This window comes from Phyllostomus hastatus, unplaced genomic scaffold (genome assembly GCF_019186645.2).
Source record: "Phyllostomus hastatus isolate PE091 unplaced genomic scaffold, TTU_PhHast_1.1 phas_scaffold_385, whole genome shotgun sequence".
NCBI lineage: Eukaryota > Metazoa > Chordata > Mammalia > Chiroptera > Phyllostomidae > Phyllostomus > Phyllostomus hastatus.
Genome location: NW_025334026.1, coordinates 4,340,271 through 4,359,456, shown reverse-complemented (window position 1 = coordinate 4,359,456; position 19,186 = coordinate 4,340,271). Strand labels below are relative to the sequence as shown.

Genomic DNA, 19,186 nt, shown 5'->3' with positions numbered 1-19,186 from the left:
TTCTTACACCCACAGCTAACCATCAGCCAATCCTGTTGGGCCACCACCAAGGCAGACCCAGGGTGTTCTGGTCCCATCCACAGCCAGCTCTCCCTCACGCTGCCACAGCGGCCCCTGGCTGCCCTCCCTGTTTCTGTCCTCCACCCTGACAGGTTAATGCCAGGGCAGCAGCTAGAGGCAGTCTGTTCAAATGTAGGTCAGATCATGTCCCTTCTCTGCTCAGATCCTCCAGAGTGTCCCCCCCCCAGCCCCCGCAGAGTCAGAGCCAAAGCCCTGACCCGTCGCTGACAAGGCTGCCCCTCCATCTGGCCCCAGTCATCTCTTTAACCCCATCTCCCATCGTGCTGCACTCCAGCCGCATGGCTCTCCATGATGTCCCTTGAACACCCCAAGCATGCTCTCACTGCAGGGTCTTTGCACCTGCTGTTCCTTCTGCTTCTAAAGCTCCTTCTCAGGAGTCCACATGGTCCATCCTCTCTTAGTGGAGGGACCTTCCCTGACCACCTTTCCCAGCACAGCAACCCTGCTAACACTGGTACACCCTGCCTGCACCCTTCCCCTGCTTCATGGCGCATAACACCAGCCAATAGGTGATATATTTTACTTGTTTGCTTGCTGAACATCTGTCTCCCAACCCCACTCTCATTTGAGTGGAACATCCGTGAGTGCAAGGATGGGGTTTTGTTCAGTGCTGTGTTGCCGGAGCCTAGAATGCTGCTGGTATGAAATAGCCATGTAGTAAATATGAATGGAATGAATGGATGGATGGATGAACAAAAATAAGGACTGAAAAGCTGCCGCTGGATTAGACAATGGGGAAATGAAGCCTGGTGTCCTTTAGGAAGGTGGTATCAGTGGGGACATGGGAACAGAAGCCAGATTTAAGTGAAGGAAGAAGTGAGTGGGAGGAGAGGCAGCCGTGGAAGGAGTCTCCAGGAGGCTTGTCTGAGAGGGGAAGCAGGAGGCTGGGTAGAACCTGGGGAGGGGTGTCAGCTGGGAGCGAGTGTGCACAGCTGGGAGGTGGCCCTGGAGGACGGGCACAGGAGCCATACCTCGCTCTGACGAGCAGATGTGGCCGTGGCATACCCGCCTCCCCCAGCATGCAGACTCGGCTCTGTCCCTCCCTTGTGGCCACAGGGCATGAATCTCTCTGGGGGCCAGAAACAGCGGCTGAGCCTGGCCCGGGCCGTGTATAGGAAGGCCGCCGTGTACCTGCTGGATGACCCCCTGGCAGCCCTGGATGCCCATGTTGGCCAGCACGTCTTCAACCAGGTCATTGGGCCCAGTGGGCTGCTCCAGAAAACGGTAAGTTTGGGGAAATGTATCAGAGGGCACAGGGCAAAGGCAGAGAAAGTTTTAACCCAAGTCTAGCTCACCACCACCCTCCTTGAGTCCAATTTTCCTCTTTGTGACAGTCAGTTTTTGCTGTGACAATGCTACATAATAAACAACCCCCAAACCTCAGTGGCTTACAATAGCAGTTTTTTGTTTGTTTTTGCTTATGGGTCTGTTAAACTGCTGCAGCTCTGCCTCACTCAGGTCACTGGGTTCAGGCGAACTCCTTGTTTTGAGACACAGGTTGAAGGAGCCCCTCTATTTCTCTATTGTGACATGCTGTTTTCAGTAAAGAGTGTGGGAGCACAGGAAGAGCTGTGCCCCACTCTGAGCCCAAGGCACCTCCTGCCCCCAACCCCCAGCTCTGGGAGGTGTGTGAGCACCTGAATGTAACTTCTACCCCTTCCCTGCCCAGACACGGATTCTCGTGACCCACGCCCTCCACGTCCTGCCGCAGGCTGATTGGATCGTGGTGCTGGAAGATGGGGCCATTGCAGAGATGGGTTCCTACCAGGAGCTTCTGAACAGGAAAGGGGCTCTGGTGGCCCTTCTGGATCGAGCCAGACAGCCAGGAGATAGAGAAGAAGGAGGTACTGGCTGGACTTTGCTGGTTCTCTGTCCCTGGCTCCTGCCCAGGATCCCACTGGCCTGAGGGGACTGCTCTGGCCACCTCTCCCTGCAGGCCCAGGCCTGAGGTAAATGGCTCTCCTGAGAGGCTACCCATGCCCCTGGAAAGAGCCAGTGCACTGCCCATGAGCCAGGGCCTGTGCTAAAAGCATCTATAAACATACATTATTTCACTTGATCCTCATGATACCCCTTTGAGGCACATGTAGTTATTGCTGCAGTTTCACAGATAAGCAAATTGAGGCAAAGAGAGTTAAATAGTTGCCCAAGGTTGCAAGATTAGAATTTGAGTTTATGCTTATGACTGCTACAGAGACTGAAAAAGGTCATTTGGTGCCTAGAGGCCAGGAGACCCAAGCCATGCTAGCTAGGGGTTCTAATGGTCCAGAGAACACAATGCCTGCTGGGAAAATGATGATGTTCTGGAAGTGAAGTCACCAACCCAAGCTTGCCCACAGTGAGTGATGATAAACTGCCTTTGGCACCTCACCTGCAATAACTCATTTACTCATCTCTATGCACCTGTGAGGTCAGCACCTTAATTACTTCCATTTTACAGATGAGGAGACTGAGGCCCAGAATAAGGAAATGGCCAGAAGTTATGTGGCTTATAAGTGGTGGTGCTGGGATTTGAACCCAAGCAACTTGACCCCAGAGAATGTGGTTTTTCATCACTAGGCTGTCTACTGCCCCTCCATGATGAGGAGCAGTAGACAAAGACCCACAGCCAGCTGCCCCCCCAGCCCCAGGCTCTGCCTCTTCTGAAAATATCTCTTGAGCGCTGGGCCACCTAAGTGGTGATTCACAGGGTCACAGTCCTGGAGCTTGGACATGGAACCTGCCCAGCCTACAGAGATGGTCATGGGGCCAGGGCCCTTCCTGGGGAAGATGACACCTGAGGTTGGATAAAAGTGTGAGAAGAGTGTTCAAGCCCTAGTAAGCTGCTTGTGCAAGAGTGTCAGGGAAGCCACAGTAGTATGATTATGTTCATGTTTACTGCTGTTTTCCAGCCCCAAGTTAATAGCAGGTCCTCTATGATATTTACCGAGTGAATAAATGAAGGAATGAGTGATCAAATGGATAATGTCCCTGGAAGGACCCTGGGAGGATTGCGAGTGGTTGCAGGAGCCAGAGCAGTAAAGTCGGATGCTCCAAGAAGCTCAGGCCACACAGCCAGCAGGTGTCAAAGGCAGCACCTGGACCCTGAGGTCTTGACTCCCATCATGTGACAAGACCCCTTTACCTTACAGAAACAGAACTCACAACCAGCATTGAGGACCCCAGAGGGTCTGTTGGAAGCAGGAGGCCCGTGGGTGGACCAGAGAGGTGAGTTCTCTGTGTTCCTGAGAACAGGGAGGGCACGGACTGAGGCTAAAGTCTACCTGCAGCTCAGGCAGGGAGGGGGCAGCCAGAACCATTCTGGACTGGACACCGCTCAATACCCACTGTGGTGCTCAGTTGTGGGATACTTCGCCAAAAACTGTTTGGCAATCAAAATTATTAAGCCCCCAAATGTCCAGTTAACAGAATGACCATTTAGTCCTCTGTACTAAATGGTCACTGTAGATAGATAGGTAGATAGATATATGAAAGATGGATAGATGGTAGATAGATTGATTTGACACTGTAGATGGATAAATAAATACAAAAATAGATAGAAATGGATGGATAGATGATAGATAGAGATAGATGTTAGATTGATGGATGAATGGATGATAGATTGGTTAGTAAGTGATAGATAGACATAGGTTATTCCCTTTTACAGCTGAGGAAACTGAGGCACAGCGCAGTTAAGCAGCTGCCCATGGTGTCACAGTTAGTAGATGCCAATTCGCATTTAAGGTTAAGTCAGCCCACTTGTCCACAGATGAAAGGAACACACAAGTCTTCAACAAGTGAATTGTGCAAAGCTGATATTCTGCCAACCTAGATGGACAATTCTGAGGATAAACAGTAGGGATGAAATGATTGCAGCAAAGCTTAGGCCAAAATGAAAATTCCAAGAACCAAGTTCTGAAGGTGGGCAAATGAGCCCTTTCAGTGGAATGGCACTGGAAGGACAGGCTTGCTCCACCTGGGGTGAGAGAAGGCAGTTAGCTGCGCACCGCAGCGGGAGGCGCTCAGTGCGTTGGCGGAGTGAGTGCATGAACGAGCGTGCGAACGAAGGAAGAGCGACCCTTAGTGCTCAGGGGCTACCAGCGGCCATGAAGGTGGGGCGCACACGCCCCGTGGAGAGAGACACTGATTTGTCCTCATTTCCTGTAAATAACAGGTCCCTGAAGTTAATCCCTGAGAAGGACAGCACCGCCGCAGAGGCCCAGACAAGGGCTCCCCTAGGGGACCCTGACAGGGCAGGCCCGCCAGCCGGGAAGGACAGCGTGCAGCACGGCAGGGTAACACAGCTGCCCTCCCCTCCACACCCTCTGCTACTGCTGCCCGCAGGGGCCCAAGACCCGCCACCACCAGATACAGCACAGGGGGCGGGCAGTCACCTTTATTGAACACCTACTATGTGCAAGTGAGATTCTAGACACTTTCTCTTTCTTAATGTCACAACTACCCTAAAAGTAGATTGTGGCAGCTCCATTTTAGAGGCAAAGAAACTGAGGTCTTCAAGTGTTGTGAGAGGCTTCCCTGTGTTCTCATAGTTAGCAAGCGACCAACTTGGGCCTCAAATCTAGGTCAGTCCTAATCTGGAGCTTGTACTATTCCTTCTCTGCTGGTTTCTCCACTCACCCACCCACCTACCTATTCATTCATTCACCCATCCACCCACCTGCCCATCATCTGTTCACTCCTCTATCCCTCTCACCCAGCCATACACCCCATACACCCACCCACTTACCCATCTTCCATCTACCCGCTTACGTATCCATCCTCTCCCCCATCCACCCTTCCGTGCACCCATCCACACATCTATCCATCCACCCACCCACCCACAGGCCCATCCCTTTATTCATCCATCTACTCATCTACCCATTCGTTTACCCATCTGCCCAACCACCTGTCATCCCACCCACCCCTCCACCCAGCGAGCCTTTCCCAAGTGCCCATCATGTGCCAGGTAAAGTCTCTATCCTGGTAGAGATTGCTTGCTAGTGGGGAGAGACGGCTAACAGTTAGGTTAACAAGCAAGGTAATATCAGATAGTGGTAAGTGCTATAAGAAAACAAAGAAGGACAGAGAGGTGGCAACCAACCGAGGGTCAGGGGCCTGCTTGGATAGGATGCTCTGAGGAGTGACATCTGAGCTGAGCCCTAAGGGATGCAAAGGAACCAGCCCTGGAGGGGCAGAGGGAAGGGCATCTGGGCAGAGGGAACAGCAGGTCCAAAGGCTCCCAGGTGGGAAGGAGCAAAGGAAGGGACCCCAAGAGGCCGGCAGACAGCAAGGAGCAGGTACAATGAGAGAGATGAATGAGAAGTTGGGAATTTCTTCTGAGAGCAAGAGAAAGCCACATGCAGGTTAGCACCAGCAGGATGGGGTTAGGTGGATGTTTTCAAACTCCACTCTGGCTGCAGCTGTGAGGAGAACATCAGGTTGGTAGGAGGCGGACCTTAAGCAAGTGGCTTAACCTGTGTGTGCCTCAGTTTCCTGATCCGTCAGAGGGGGATAGAAGCATATGCCTGTCTCATAGTAGGTGTTCAATAAAGCATACCAAAGCCAGAAACTGCCACAGCCTATCACCTCTAAGACTCCCACTGGCCCTCTGGGGCTTCCGTAGAGGAAGGGGGTCCCAAGGCTAGGTGGGGCCTCTAATGGAGAGGTGCTCCTGTTGGGAAGTACTGAGAGAGGGCCTGTGTGGTCTGCATGGTGGCTCCATCTGCCCCGCAGGTGTGTTTTGGGAGCCTGACCTGCTTTTCCTCTCCCCCCTCCCCCCTCCCCCGGATCTCCCTCTGCCCCCATCCTCCCTACGTGTGTTACAGGTGAAGGCCGCCATGTACCTGACCTACGTGCGAGCTGTGGGCACCCCACTCTGCCTCTACGCACTCTTCCTCTTCTTCTGCCAGCAAGTGGCCTCCTTCTGCCGTGGCTACTGGCTCAGCCTGTGGGCGGATGACCCCACCGTGGGCGGGCGGCAGACACAGGCGGCTCTGCGCGGCTGGGTCTTTGGGCTCCTGGGGTGCCTCCAAGGTACCCCTCCCTGGCCGCCCTCAGCCTCCGTCCTTCCATCCTCCTCCCCCGTGGTGCTCAGGGCTCCCTGGCCCACCCATCCCTGGCGTCCACTCTCCTCCCCTCCCTGAGGGTCTGTGCCAATGTCCTCGGTCCCAGCCCAAACCTGCGTCCTTGAGACGGGAGGCGTGGGGGACACAACATATCCCTTCCTTTCTGGGATCCTCGGAGTCCCCACCAGGCTTGTGGGCAAATGCAGATCATTGGCCCCCAGAGGTCGGGGCAGCTGAGCACTCGGGTGGGGACAGACCCAGCAGTGCAGCTGGCTCTTCCTCTTCCCCGCACAGAGGGCAAGCCCACAGTCTGACTGCTGGTGACTTTCAGTACCCCCACCCCAAACATCCAGATGAGCCCTGTGTATTTTGATATCCTGTTGTTAGGGACAAACCTGTGAAGAACTGTTATGTCTTCTTGAAGAATTAACCCATTTATCATTAGGCAACACCCCCTCTTTTTCCCTGATAATTTTCCTTAATCTGAAGTCTGCTCCATTTGAAATTAATAAAGATACTAACTACATAGCTCTAATATACTAACTATATACGTATATATCTCAAACTTGTCTAAGCAGCAAGAGAATTTATTAGCTTATAGGACTGGAATCCACAGATCACTAGCTTCAGGTATGGCGGGATCCAGGGGTCCAATGAGGCTGTCAGAATGGCTCCATTTTCTTCCTGTGATAGCTTCCTGTCCAGGCAGCCTTCTCCCCCTAGTTATAAGATGGTATCCCACAGCTCCAGCTTGGATGCCTCAAAAAAGCAAACACCTCTTGCCTAAAAGCCCTAGCAAAGTCCAGGTCTCACTCTCATTGGCCTGACTTGGGTCATGTATTCATTGTTGGACCAACTGCAATGGTTTGCGTTGGCCAGGGATACAATTTGCCCCCACCCAGAAACAGGGAATGAAGTCAGACCCATTCCAAGCACATAGATTGGCACTGGGAGGAAGTGGATATATTCACCTCCTAGGGCTACCGTAAACCAAAACACCACAGACTTGGTAGCTTAGCCCAGGGGTTTCCAACCTCCGGGCTATGGACTGGTACCCACCTGGGCCTGTTAGGAACCGGGCCGCACAGCAGGAGGTGGGCTTGAATGTAATGCACTTGAATCATCCCAAAACCTTCCCCCTGACCCCGGGCTCCCCGGTCCATGGAAAAATGAAACTCATCCCTGGTGCCAGAAAGGTTGGGGACTGCTGGCTGAGACCAATAGATATTTTTATCCTCTCATAGTTCTGAAGCCAGAAGTCCTACATCAAGGTGCTGGCGGGACTGGTTCCTCTTGGAGGCTCTGAAGGAGAATCCATCCCATGCCTCTGTCTTCACTTCCGCCGGTTGCCGGCAGTCCTGGCGCTCCTTGGCCTGTGGCATGTCACCCCCGCCTCTGCCTCTGTCTTCACAACACCTTCTCTGTGTCTCTCTGTGAATTCTCTTCTTAAAAGGACACTAGTCATTGGATTTAGAAGGCCCCCTCAATCCAGAATATTATCTCAATGTCTTTCACTAATAACGTCTATAAAGATCCTCTTTCCAAATAAGATCATGCTCTAAGGTTCCAGGTGGATGGGGTGATGAGGGTGGCCAGATCACAGGATGGCTACCACGGGGTGGGGGAGGTCTCCAGCCCTCATGCTCTGACCTCCTCTCTCCCCCCAGCTGCAGGGCTGCTCGCCTCCATGGCCACAGTGATCCTCGGGGGCATCCGGGCGTCCAGCCTGCTCTTCCAGAGGCTGCTGTGGGACGTGGCACGGTCTCCCATTGGCTTCTTTGAGCAGACGCCCGTCGGGAACCTGCTGAACCGCTTCTCCAAGGAGACAGACATAGTAGATGTGGACATCCCTGACAAACTCCGGTCCCTACTGATTTACACCTTTGGGCTCCTGGAGGTCAGCCTGGTGGTGACAGTGGCCACCCCGCTGGCCATCATGGCCATCCTGCCACTGATGCTCCTCTACACTGGATTTCAGGTAAGGAGAGGCTGGGAAGGCTCCTGGGGCCAGCTGAGGTCGCCTCAGCCAGTCCCCTTCCCTTGGCAGGAATTGGTATAAGAGGTTCTGCCCAGCTGGGCAGTTGGGGGCACCCCGGGAAGAATCCCCAGAGACAGAGACTCCACAGTCTGTTTCTTTTTTTTTAATTTTTAAAAAATTTTAATCATTGTTCAAGTATAGTTTTCTCCCTTTTACTCCCAATCCAGCCCACCCACCCAACCCTCCCCACTTCCCTCCCATTACCACCCACAGTCTGTTTCTAACACCTCTGCTATCTGTGTCTCCCAAAGGTTCACATCAAAGTTCTTGATATCTAACACTTTGTCCTGTTGCTGCTGAAATGAGCTTCCTCTTCTCCAGTTATCTGGAAACCAAGAAGGCATTGCAAGGTCTCAAAGACTGTGTATTAGGCTAGACTCTTTCAGTGCCCAACCCAGAGACCAACTTGAATTAGCTTACACAGAAGAACAGAATTTAATGGCTTATGTACAGTAGATGCAGTGGCCAGCTGTCACCAAGAGGCAGTCATTCTCTTTGCTCAGTGGTTCTCAAAGTGTGGCCTTGGACCAGCAGAGGATCACCTGAGAGCTGGCTAGAAATGCAAATTCTCAGGCTCTTCCCACTACCTACTGACTCAGACACTATAGTAGTTGGGCCCAGAAATCTGGTTGGTTTTTTTTTAGCAAGTTTTTTTTTTTAAGATTTTATTTATTTATTTTTGGAGAGGGAAGGGAGGAAGAAAGAGAGAGAGAGAGAGAGAGAAACATCAGTGTGCAGTTGCTGGGGGTTACGGCCTGCAACCCATGCATGTACCCTGACTGGGAATCGAACCTGCGACACTTTGGTTCTCAGCCTGCGCTCAATCCACTGAGCTACGCCAGCCGGGGCAGAAATCTGGGTTTTAATAAAGCCTTCAGGTAATTCTGATACAGTCTAGTGTTTAAGAACCACTGGCTTAGCTCTATTTGGCCCAGTTGTGCACACACTGTCTTTTCACGGGGCAGGGGCAGCTCTGATAGCCCCTGGCAACCCTCTGCTCACAGCACCCCACCTTAGCACCCCCAGCACAAAGAAACCTTTTCTCCAGCTCAGCGTTCCTATGAGTATATCAATCCCAGGGAAGATTCTGATTGGCCCCTTATAGAGCACATGTTCATCCCTGAGCTGATCACTGGGACTGAAGGGATAGCTTCCTTTGACTGGTTAGGCTGTGTTCTATGACCACCTAACCACAACTGACAGGCCCACCCCTGGAAATCAGAAGTAGAGTAGAACAATCTTGGTGGGCAGACAAAAACTGTGGCCACCACAGTTCTCCACAAGTATCCCAGGTCTTCTTTAGGTCCTCTTGACTTGGGATGGGACTAGTTCTCCATCAAGAGCTTGGGAGTCAGGCAGAGGTGGGTTTGAATCCAGGCCCTACCACTTACTGGAGATAGAGGCTTGGACCACCTGCTTAATCCCTCTGAGCCTCAGGTGTTCTCACCTGTAAATTGTGAACACCACTGTTGCCACCTCACAATTACTGAACACTATAAAGGGCCTGGCATGCAGCCTGGGTGTTCAACAAATGCATGTTCCCCCCTGCCTGCCAGCTGTATACACCTGCAATCTCAAATCAAAAAACAACATAACATATACTACCTGTGCCTCATTATGTTCCCAGCACCTGGCATGTGACCATCAAGTCAAATAAATGAATTCGACTTGGCTGACTACTTTCCTTGTCCTTTATGGTTTTGTCCCCATGGTAACTGGCTCTAAGGGAAGCAGTTGGCCTTAGAGCTGGGAATGAGACATTTACACTAGATCAGTGGTTTCCCAACCCTATCTGTACCCTAGAATTACCCAGAAGGTGATTTAAAAATATCAAGGCCAATGTGATAACACCAGAGATTCTGATTGAATAGTTCCGGGTTGGGGTATTTGAAGCTTCCCAGATGATTTTTAAAAGAACCATGGAACTCCAAGGAAATTGGAGCTCAGAGAGGGTCAGCAACTGGTCCAAGGTCACACAGCAAGCTAACAACAGAGCCTGGTTTGGGACCCTGTACTTAGGACTGCCTGTGCTCCTCAAACTACCTCTCTGTGTCTGTGTCTTCTCCCTTCCTCACCTGCCCCACTTCAGAGCCTGTACGTGGCCACCTCGTGCCAGCTCAAACGCCTGGAGTCGGCCAGGCACTCCTTCGTGTGTTCCCACGTGGCGGAGACATTCCAGGGCGGTGCAGTGGTCAGAGCCTTCCGGGCCCAGGGCTCCTTCATGGCTCAAAACAATGCCCATGTGAATGAAAGCCAGCAAGTCAGTTTCCCACGGCTGGTGGCTGACAGGTAGGAAGGGGGCAAAGAAGGCCTTGCAATCTATCTGTATCCCCAGAGAGTATCATACTGTGTGGCCAGAGAGGTCAAGTGGCCTGCCCAAGGTCATGCAGCAAGTTGGGAATAAAGCTGAGGCTACATCCCATGAGTGCACCTGGCTTACATAGTGAGCAGACAGAACCTGGCCTGAGGGGTTCTCAACAGCAGGTAGGTGAGGAGGTGCAGATGTCTGCAAGAGGAAAGAAGTCTTTGTGGCCAGGCCACTGGACCAGCCTCTCTTGCTCTGGTGACAAGGCAGCTACATAAGCATCCTCAGCCTCTTTTGAGTACTAAGCAAGAATAAGAGACAAACTTTGAGCATAGACAGACACAGCTCTACAGCTACTGAGCTGCGTAATCTTGGGCAAGTTACATAACCTCTCTTTGTCAAAATGGGATTGCACTCATAGAGTGGCTATGAAGATTAAATAAATACACTCATAGCTAATACTTGTAACATGCTTACTACCTGCTCAGCACAGTTCTGAGCAATCTACATGGATTGAATTTATTTAATCCTGTTAATAACCCCATGAGGCAGAGACTGTTTTATACATGGTGAATCTTAGGCACAGAGAATTAAGAACTTGCCCAGGGCCAAAAGGTGAATATATGGAATCAGGATTTGAACCCAGGGAGTCTGGTGCCAGAGTATGGAGAGAGGGTCAAGCACACAGTAGGTACTCAATAAATGTGAATTCTTTTCTCCTTTCTGCCCAGATCCCCAGTCAGCTGGGGCTCTCAGGCCTTGTAGCTGTGAACAGAGTCTCAATGCCATATGCCTTCTGAGTAACCTGCCCTGTCCCTTCCTGGAGTCTAGCCTAGGGAGGAGAAACCTTGCAAACAATTAGAAGTACCTACTATGTGCAAGGCTCAGTGATTGCCATGCTGTATGTGGCATCTCATTTAAACCTCTCAACTGTAATGAATCAGATGTTACTTCACTCCACAGATGGGTAAACTTGGGTTCAAAGAAGCAAAGGGATTCCCCCAAGGCCAGCTGTCTAGGAACTGGGAGACCTCATCCTTCATTTACTCATTTGTTAGTTGGTTCCTTAAAAGGAAGCATGACCTGTTGGAAAGGGTATGTGCTTTCTGGTAACATTCAGACAGTTGTGGCTTCAAACCCCGGTGTCTGGGCTTAAACAAATACCTAGCCCTTCTGAGTCTCAGTGTTCTCAGCTGTCAAATGCGGACAGGAATGTCCCCTTTTGTAGGGTTGTCAGGAGGACCAGCTGTTATATGTAGTAAAGCCCAGAGTTTCCTAAGACAGGGATTTTAATGTTTGATTCATGGCTATGTCTCCAGCACCTCCAATATGCATGGCACATAGTAGGTGCTCAATACGTATCTGTGGAATGGATGAATGAGTGAATGGTAGAGTAGAAATTCAATAAAAGGTGGTGAGCATTTATTCCTCCACCCAGCATGTATGTGCTGGGCCCTACTCTGGGCTGGGTCTATGCCAGGTACTGGAGACGGAGCCCTGAATGAGAAAGTCACTGCCCTAAGGGAGCTCATAATCTACTGATGGAAAATGAGTGTCAAGGACTGATTAAATGGTTCCATTACAAAGACTGATAACTGCCATGAAGGAAGTAATCAGTGATGTATTAGAGAGAAAGGGAGGAGCAACCCAGGAGGGCTCTGTGAGGAGATGATGTTGGAGCTGACTGAACATGAACATAAGATGTTGGCCACGTGAACATGGAGGCTGGGTTCAGTCAGGAAGCACAAGGGTATATGGCTTGGCATACACCAAGCACAGAATATTGGCAGCATGGCAAAGCTTTACTAGAGTACCCACTGTGTACTAAGCCCAGAGCTGGGCACAGGTGAGAGAGGACAGTAACTTCCCCCACCTAACGAGCGTTGGTGGGGCCTAGGGTGTGGAAGAGACCCTTGTGGGCTCTTGTGCTGGCACCATGATTAGTCCTTGTGCCCAAAGGGGCAGGTCCCACGGAGAAGGTTCCTGCTGACCCCGCTGTTACCTGCCCCACCCTGCAGGTGGCTTGCTGCCAATCTGGAGCTCCTGGGGAATGGGCTGGTGTTTGCTGCTGCCCTGTGCGCTGTGCTGAGCAAGGCCCATCTCAGCGCTGGCCTCGTGGGCTTCTCTGTCTCCGCCGCCCTCCAGGTACTCCCAACACCCCAACCTGACTTCTGGGTGCAGGCAGAAGCAAGACAGACAGAGCCCTGCCAGCAGGACCTTCTGGGGTCTGAGTTGAAACCACAACCAGTGAGGAAAATGCAGCTCTTACAAGAGCTTAGCTGAGGTGACACTGCTGGCCCCTGAGCAGGAGTCTACTGGCCCCGAGCCTCAGTGTGCTCATCTGAGAAATGGGGTAGTGATCCCTCCACTTCACTAGCTGAGATAAAGTATACAGAGTGCATTTCCAGTGCATTGTTAAATTTTTGTTATCTACTAACAACAATCTTCAATGTCAGGTCATGAAATCTATAAAGAAAAAAACACATACGTGAGTAACATTCATTATGAATGAGGCATTGTTCTAAGAGCTTTGTAAACATTAACTCATTTAATCCTGCCCCCAGTCCCATCAGGGGTACTATCATTATCCCCATTTTACAGTTGAGACAACTAAGCTTAAGGATCAAGCAAGGTGAGACGTCAGAGCATGATTGGGGGTGTGCATTACTCTCATGAATGGCCCAGAAGGCCTCTCTGAGGAAGGGGCTGTGAGCCACGGCCTGGAGGAAGTGAGGGAGGAAGTGAGGGAGGGAGGCAGGAGGGGGAGCTTTTCTGAGGCGGGAACAGCAGAAGAGGCCCTGGGAGGGAGAGAGGGGCGTGGCCAGTGTGTTAGAAGAACAGCAAGCAGGTGGTGTGGCTGGAGAGGGTGGAGGGAAATGAGTTTGGGGAAAGGAGGAAGGACAGGTCACCCTGGTGAGGAGGTGGGCACGGTTCCAAGTGTGAAGAGCAATCAGTGGAGGGAAACCTCTCAGAACAGAAGTCAGGAGGCCTGTTCCTGCTGGCTGCCCTTGGGAGGGCCATGCACCCTCTCTGGTCCTGTCTCCCCACCTGTGTCACGATAGGTTGGACAAGCTGGTGTCCGAGGGCTCCTGTCTGCTCTGCTTACCCTGGTTGTACTGAAAGGACAGGAGTCCTGGTGGCCATAGCCAAGTCCAGTCCCCTCCTCTGCCCCACGGCCCTGCCTCAGGGGAGTTGAGCAAGACTGTGGGGCGGTTTTGCTCAAGTAGCCTGAGGTGTCTTCTCACACCAGGTGACCCAGACACTGCAGTGGGCTGTTCGCAGCTGGACAGACCTGGAGAGCAGCATCGTGTCGGTGGAGCGGTTGGAGGACTATGCCCGGACACCCAAGGAGGTGATGGGTAGCCCCTAGGGGTGGAGGGTCTGCCCCACCTGGGACTTATAGCAAAGGGCAGTGGGCCAAGGTGGATGTCTGCCAGGGGCTCTAGAGCCCCCACCACTGCAGGCTGGAGTCCCGGCCAGGGCCGCAGTAATGGCTGAGAGCATGGGATCTGGAGCCAGATTGGATCCTGGGTTCTTTGCTTCCTCAACTGGGCAAGCAGGTCATTCTTCTGAGTGACAGGGGATGGAGTCACAGCCACGTAACAGCAACATGGGAACAACACAACAGGAACAGAAGAGCAGCACAGCCACTAGTGATGCTGGGTATCCTGCAAGGGTCAGATGAGATCCCAAGATAAAGAACTTCCTATGGTGTCTGGCACACCACAACACTCACTCGATGCACGCCACCGCTCTTACTAGCCCCATTTCACAGCTGAGGCGCAAGGGGTGGAGTGACCCGTTCAAGGGATGGCAGTGGCAGCATTGGACTCCCTCCTGCCCAGGCCCACCCACTTCACAAAGACAAAAAAGAGGTCCTAGCCCTCTTTTTTGGTCCCAGAGGAATAGAGTATATTATTGGACAATTAATAGTGGCTAATAATAATTTTAAAAGATAAAGAATAGCGAACACCATCATTATTTTTAAGATACTAGATATTACTTGTTTTTAGCTTTGCTCTGTTCCAGGTCCCTATAAAATAGCAGTAAATATGCCCATTTTACAGAAGAGGAAACAGGCTTAAAGAGTGGACCTTTCTGTGAGAAGCCTGGGAGAAGGGCTTCTCTGACCCAGTGTCCCTTCCTGCCGCAGGCACCCTGGACGCTGCCTACGTGTCCAGCCCAGCCGCCCCCCTGGCCTCATGGGGGGCAAATTGAGTTCCGGGACTTGGGGCTGAGGCACCGACCTGAGCTCCCACTGGCTGTGCGGGGTGTGTCCTTCAAGGTCCACGCAGGAGAGAAGGTGGGCAGCTTTTCCACATCTTCTTCCTCGTGGGAGCCAGGCAACGAGGAAGCTGGTGCTCAGGGCCTTGGGGCCTTCTCCACATCCCCACCTCAGGGCCCCTCATCTTCAGGATGGGACGTGCAGAGGAAGACATGGGGAAGGAAGGAAGGAAGGAAGGATGAGGGGTGATGGAGGGCTGTGCATGGAAGAACAGAGGAAGGGTAGGGGGATGGAAGGAAGGTTGGGGGAATAGATGGGAAGATGGCGAGATGTGTTGGGGAAGGGGAAGATAGAGAAGAATACGCAGACAGAAGCTGGGTGGACCAATGGATCACCCAGGAAAGGTGGACAGATGGAAGGGTGGATGCTCAAAAGGACGATGGCTGGAGGGACAGAGATTTTGGGTGCGGGGGAGACAGCTCACAGAGACGCCCGGGAACCCTCTAGGCTTTGGCCTGCCTTCTCCTGGCCAGGTCTAGTCACAATGGCCTTGCCCTCCCATCCCTTGGCAGGTGGGCATCGTTGGCAGGACGGGGGCCGGGAAGTCCTCCCTGGCCGGGGGCCTGCTGCGGCTCCTGGAGGCAGCTGAGGGTGGGATCTGGATCGACGGGGTCCCCATCGTCCACGTGGGGCTGCACATGCTGCGGTCCAGAATCACCATCATCCCCCAGGTGAGGCCTGGGGGCAGGGCGGGCAGAGGTGGGAGCACGGCCAGGCCCAGCTCTGACCCACCGCCCCCCGCCAGGACCCCATCCTGTTCCCCGGCTCTCTGAGGATGAACCTGGACATGCTGCAGGAGCACACGGATGAAGCCATCTGGGAGGCCTTGGAGACGGTGCAGCTCAGAGCCTTGGTGGCCAGCCTGCCCGGCCAGCTGCAGTTCACGTGTGCTGACCAAGGTGATGACCTCAGGTAGGGTCGCCCGCCACGGCCAGGACCGAGTGTGGCCAAACCTCCCCCAGGGGCAGTCCACCCTGGAAATGTGGCCTCCTGGTAGATTGTCAGCCCCATTCTGCCAGGAATCACAGCGGGGCCCCACCCCTGACCAGCAGTCCCAAACTCCAATGCAGTCTCTGAATATCACGTTTTCTTTTCCTAAACTCGGCTTCCGAATGTATTTGGGCACAGAACCCTACCTTGAGCGCTATGAGGCTACTCATGGTCATTAGCTGCCCTGCTCAGCACTTGTTTTGCTGGAGGAACAACATGGATGATTTCGGGCGCTGACCCCATGCTCACTGCGGGTGTCAGGCATGCCCTCAAAAAGCTTTTTTTTTAATGTAGTAAAACACACACTATAAAATTTATCATCCTACCCACTTGTAAGTGTGAATTTCAGCAGCGTTGAGTATGTCCACTTCCCTGTGCCACCCGTCTCCAGAACTTTTTCCATCTTGCAAAATGGAAACTTAGGACTCCTTAAAGAACTATCCCCCCTCCTCCCAGCCCCTAGCAACCACAGTCTATGAATTTGCCTGCTCTAGGTACTTCATTGTTAAGAATGTTACCTAATTTGTCTTGTTTGGGACTGGCTTATTTCACTCAGCACAATGTCCTCGAGGTTCACCGATGCTGGAGCAGGTGTCAGAATGTCCTTCCTTTTTAAGGCCAAGCAATATTCCACTGCATTTCTGTGCCACATTTTGCTTATTTATTCACCTGTAGGTGGACACTAGGTTGCTTCCATTTGTTGATGATTGTCAATGTTGCTGTCGTGAACACAGGGTATAGTTGTATGCCTTTAAAAAACCAAGACGCTCTAAAAGAGCCCACCTGCCCCCGAAGGCATCAGGGTGCAGGGCTGTGAGTGGTGGTGGTTCCCTCTCATGAGAGACACAGGGCAGCCTGGTGGCTCAGAACACAGACAGGCCTCCAATCCGGGCTCCCCCATCTACCAGTTGTAGGACCATGGGCGATTTACTTAATCTCCTGTGCCTTGGTCTCCTCATCTGTAAAATGACACTACTAGTACCTACCTACCTGTACGAGGATTGGGTTGTATGTGTAAAGTTGTTGAGACATGTCTGGCACATAAGAACGATAAACATTCGTTCTAGTCTTGTGAGCTGCACTCTCACACTAATCCTGTTCCACAAAGTTAGCATCTGGGGCCTGAGACGCGCCCGGGGCTTGGTCCGGGGGTAAGGCTGCAGCAAGGCCCCGGCACCCGGCACCTGCACGGCCGAGGCAGGTTCTGGTTCGCTAGTGTTCACTGTGAGGGGAGGCTGAGTACGGCAGGGAGCAGATACCCTGGGGGCACCGGCCACGAGGCTTTGAGCCTCAACTTCTCCATTTGTAATTAGAGGAAGAGAAGCCACTGCATGCTGAAGGCTTTCCCTGTGACAGGCACTTTTGTGGTTTATCTTGTCCTCACAACCCAGAACAGAGAGACCATTTAATACACTACCCAGCTTTGTGGTCTTTATGAAGATCGGGCCAGTATATATATAGCACACAAGGATGTACGTGTCTGGCACAGAGAGAGCTATTGCACAGATGGGGAAACAGAGGCACAGGGGGTTTGAATGACTTGCCTAAAGTTACTATGGTCAAAATGGCAGGGCGGGGACTCCTACCAGCTCTGTGGACTGGGCACCCACATGTGGGGACGCACATGCACACCCCCCACGCCTGTGCTGTTGTGGGGGCCCATCTGTGGGCACACCCTGCAAACCCTGATGTGCGGGCACCCAAACATCTGGCCTGACTGTCCCACTCATTCCCAGTCTGGGCCAGAAGCAGCTCCTGTGTCTGGCACGTGCCCTTCTCCGGAAAACCCAGATTCTCATCCTGGACGAGGCCACGGCCGCCGTGGACCCGGGGACGGAGCTCCAGATGCAGGCCGCCCTGGGGAGCTGGTTTGCCCAGTGCACAGTGCTGCTCATTGCCCACCGCCTTCGCTCCGTGATGGGCTGCGCCAGGTAGGTCCCCCCGCAGCTGTCCCCAGGGGCCCCGCAGTGGTGAAGAGAGGCACTGGAATGGATTAGCAAGTGCCCACTGGACAGGGGGCAGGACTGATGCCCAAAGGGGGAGCCCAAGGACATGCCCCACAGATGCCTCCCACCAGCTGTCAGGGCCAGGAAACTGCTCAGAAGGCCAAGGCTCCTGGGGAGCAAACCTTGGAGCAGGCATGCTGGGCTCTCAGAGTGGCCGAGTGCCCAGGGTGTGTCCTTTCTCCCTCTCCCCTGCAGGGTGCTGGTCATGGACAAGGGGCAGGTGGTGGAGAGTGGAAGTCCTGCCCAGCTGCTGGCCCAGAAGGGCCTGTTTTACAGGCTGGCACAGGAGTCAGGCCTGGTCTGAGCCCAGACCCCTCAGCCCTCCTGCCACGCCAACCCGGACAGACGTGCGATGCCCTGGAGATACGAGAGACCTGGGGGTCATCAGTGGCACTGTGGTTTTTGGTCCAGACCCCTCTCTGCTCTCTGGGGGCGGGGCGGGGGAGAATGGCAGGGAAAGTGGACGCTCAACCATGGCAGACCGGGAGGATGCAGCAACCCCCAAGGCTGGCCTGACCAGAGCCCATCCAGCCTTGTCCACCCTGGAGCCGGAGTGGACAGCGGCTCTCAGCCCTGGCTGCCCACTGGACTCACTCGGACCACAGGACCTGCCCACACCCAGGCTTCACTGCAGATGGATGAAATCATTATCCTTGGGGCTGGGGCAATGCTGTGTGTCCTTTTCCAAATTAACCCTTATTTTGAGATGACTAACTGCAGACTGACAAGCAGTTGTAAGAAATAATCAGCAGAAGGCCCGTGTGCCCTTTCCCTGTTCCCCCCAAAAGCAACGCCTTGAAAAATGCTAGTACGATATCACACCTGGATGTGGACATTGGCACAATGCACCGATCTTGCTCAGATTTCCCATTTCACTTGTACTCGTGTGTGTGTGTGACTTCTGCACAGTTGTGTCACACATATGGGCGGCATTCACCACAGCTGGGATGCTGAATGCTTCCGTCACCACGATGACCCCTGGGCTTGCTATTTTGTCACCGCACCCCTCTCGCCCACCCCCACAACCCCTGGTGAGTTCTCCCTTTCGGTATACCGTGTAGTTTTAGAGCTCCCCACATGATTCCAACATGCCCTGGGACTCCTGCTGCTCCTCCCACCCTTGCACGTGAGCCGCAAGGGGCATCTTGCTCAAATTGGACACACGGGCCACGGACCCACACCAGGAATGGGTCCCTCCAGGCACAAGCTCACACCAGCAGGTGCTGTTACCAAGGGGAGAGGGGAGGAGCCGGGATGTGGCCCCCACCGGAAGAATCTGTTCAGGACTTGTCACGTGTCGTGCATTTGTTTGTTAAAGACCAAATTACGGACTTCTCCAGGGAGCCCCAAAAGCAGCCAGGGCATTTCTGTTCACATGTTTGCTCCTGAGGGGGCTGTGTGGAAGATGCTGTTGGAGGTCAGAGGTCAGGGGTGGTG

At 53.0% G+C, this 19,186-nt stretch overlaps 1 protein-coding gene across 7 annotated transcripts in view; it reads left to right on the top strand.

Annotated features, from left to right (window-relative positions):
• The window catches only part of ABCC6 (ATP binding cassette subfamily C member 6), a 48,692-nt gene extending 30,073 nt beyond the window's left edge, over positions 1–18,619 (top strand). For 6 of the 7 annotated variants that reach the window (XM_045819639.1, XM_045819638.1, XM_045819637.1 and 3 more), the window contains 14 exons: positions 1,138–1,305; positions 1,751–1,925; positions 3,213–3,288; positions 4,235–4,355; positions 5,886–6,093; positions 7,793–8,103; positions 10,253–10,452; positions 12,487–12,613; positions 13,719–13,820; positions 14,622–14,771; positions 15,266–15,424; positions 15,499–15,665; positions 17,480–17,674; positions 17,945–18,619. In XM_045819639.1, the coding sequence (XP_045675595.1) occupies positions 1,138–1,305; positions 1,751–1,925; positions 3,213–3,288; positions 4,235–4,355; positions 5,886–6,093; positions 7,793–8,103; positions 10,253–10,452; positions 12,487–12,613; positions 13,719–13,820; positions 14,622–14,771; positions 15,266–15,424; positions 15,499–15,665; positions 17,480–17,674; positions 17,945–18,053 (2,268 nt within the window). In that variant the 3' untranslated portion in view covers positions 18,054–18,619. The remainder of the gene's footprint in view (positions 1–1,137; positions 1,306–1,750; positions 1,926–3,212; positions 3,289–4,234; positions 4,356–5,885; positions 6,094–7,792; positions 8,104–10,252; positions 10,453–12,486; positions 12,614–13,718; positions 13,821–14,621; positions 14,772–15,265; positions 15,425–15,498; positions 15,666–17,479; positions 17,675–17,944) is intronic. The other variant, XM_045819636.1, reaches the window with a different exon arrangement.
• The last annotated feature ends 567 nt before the right edge of the window (positions 18,620–19,186 follow it).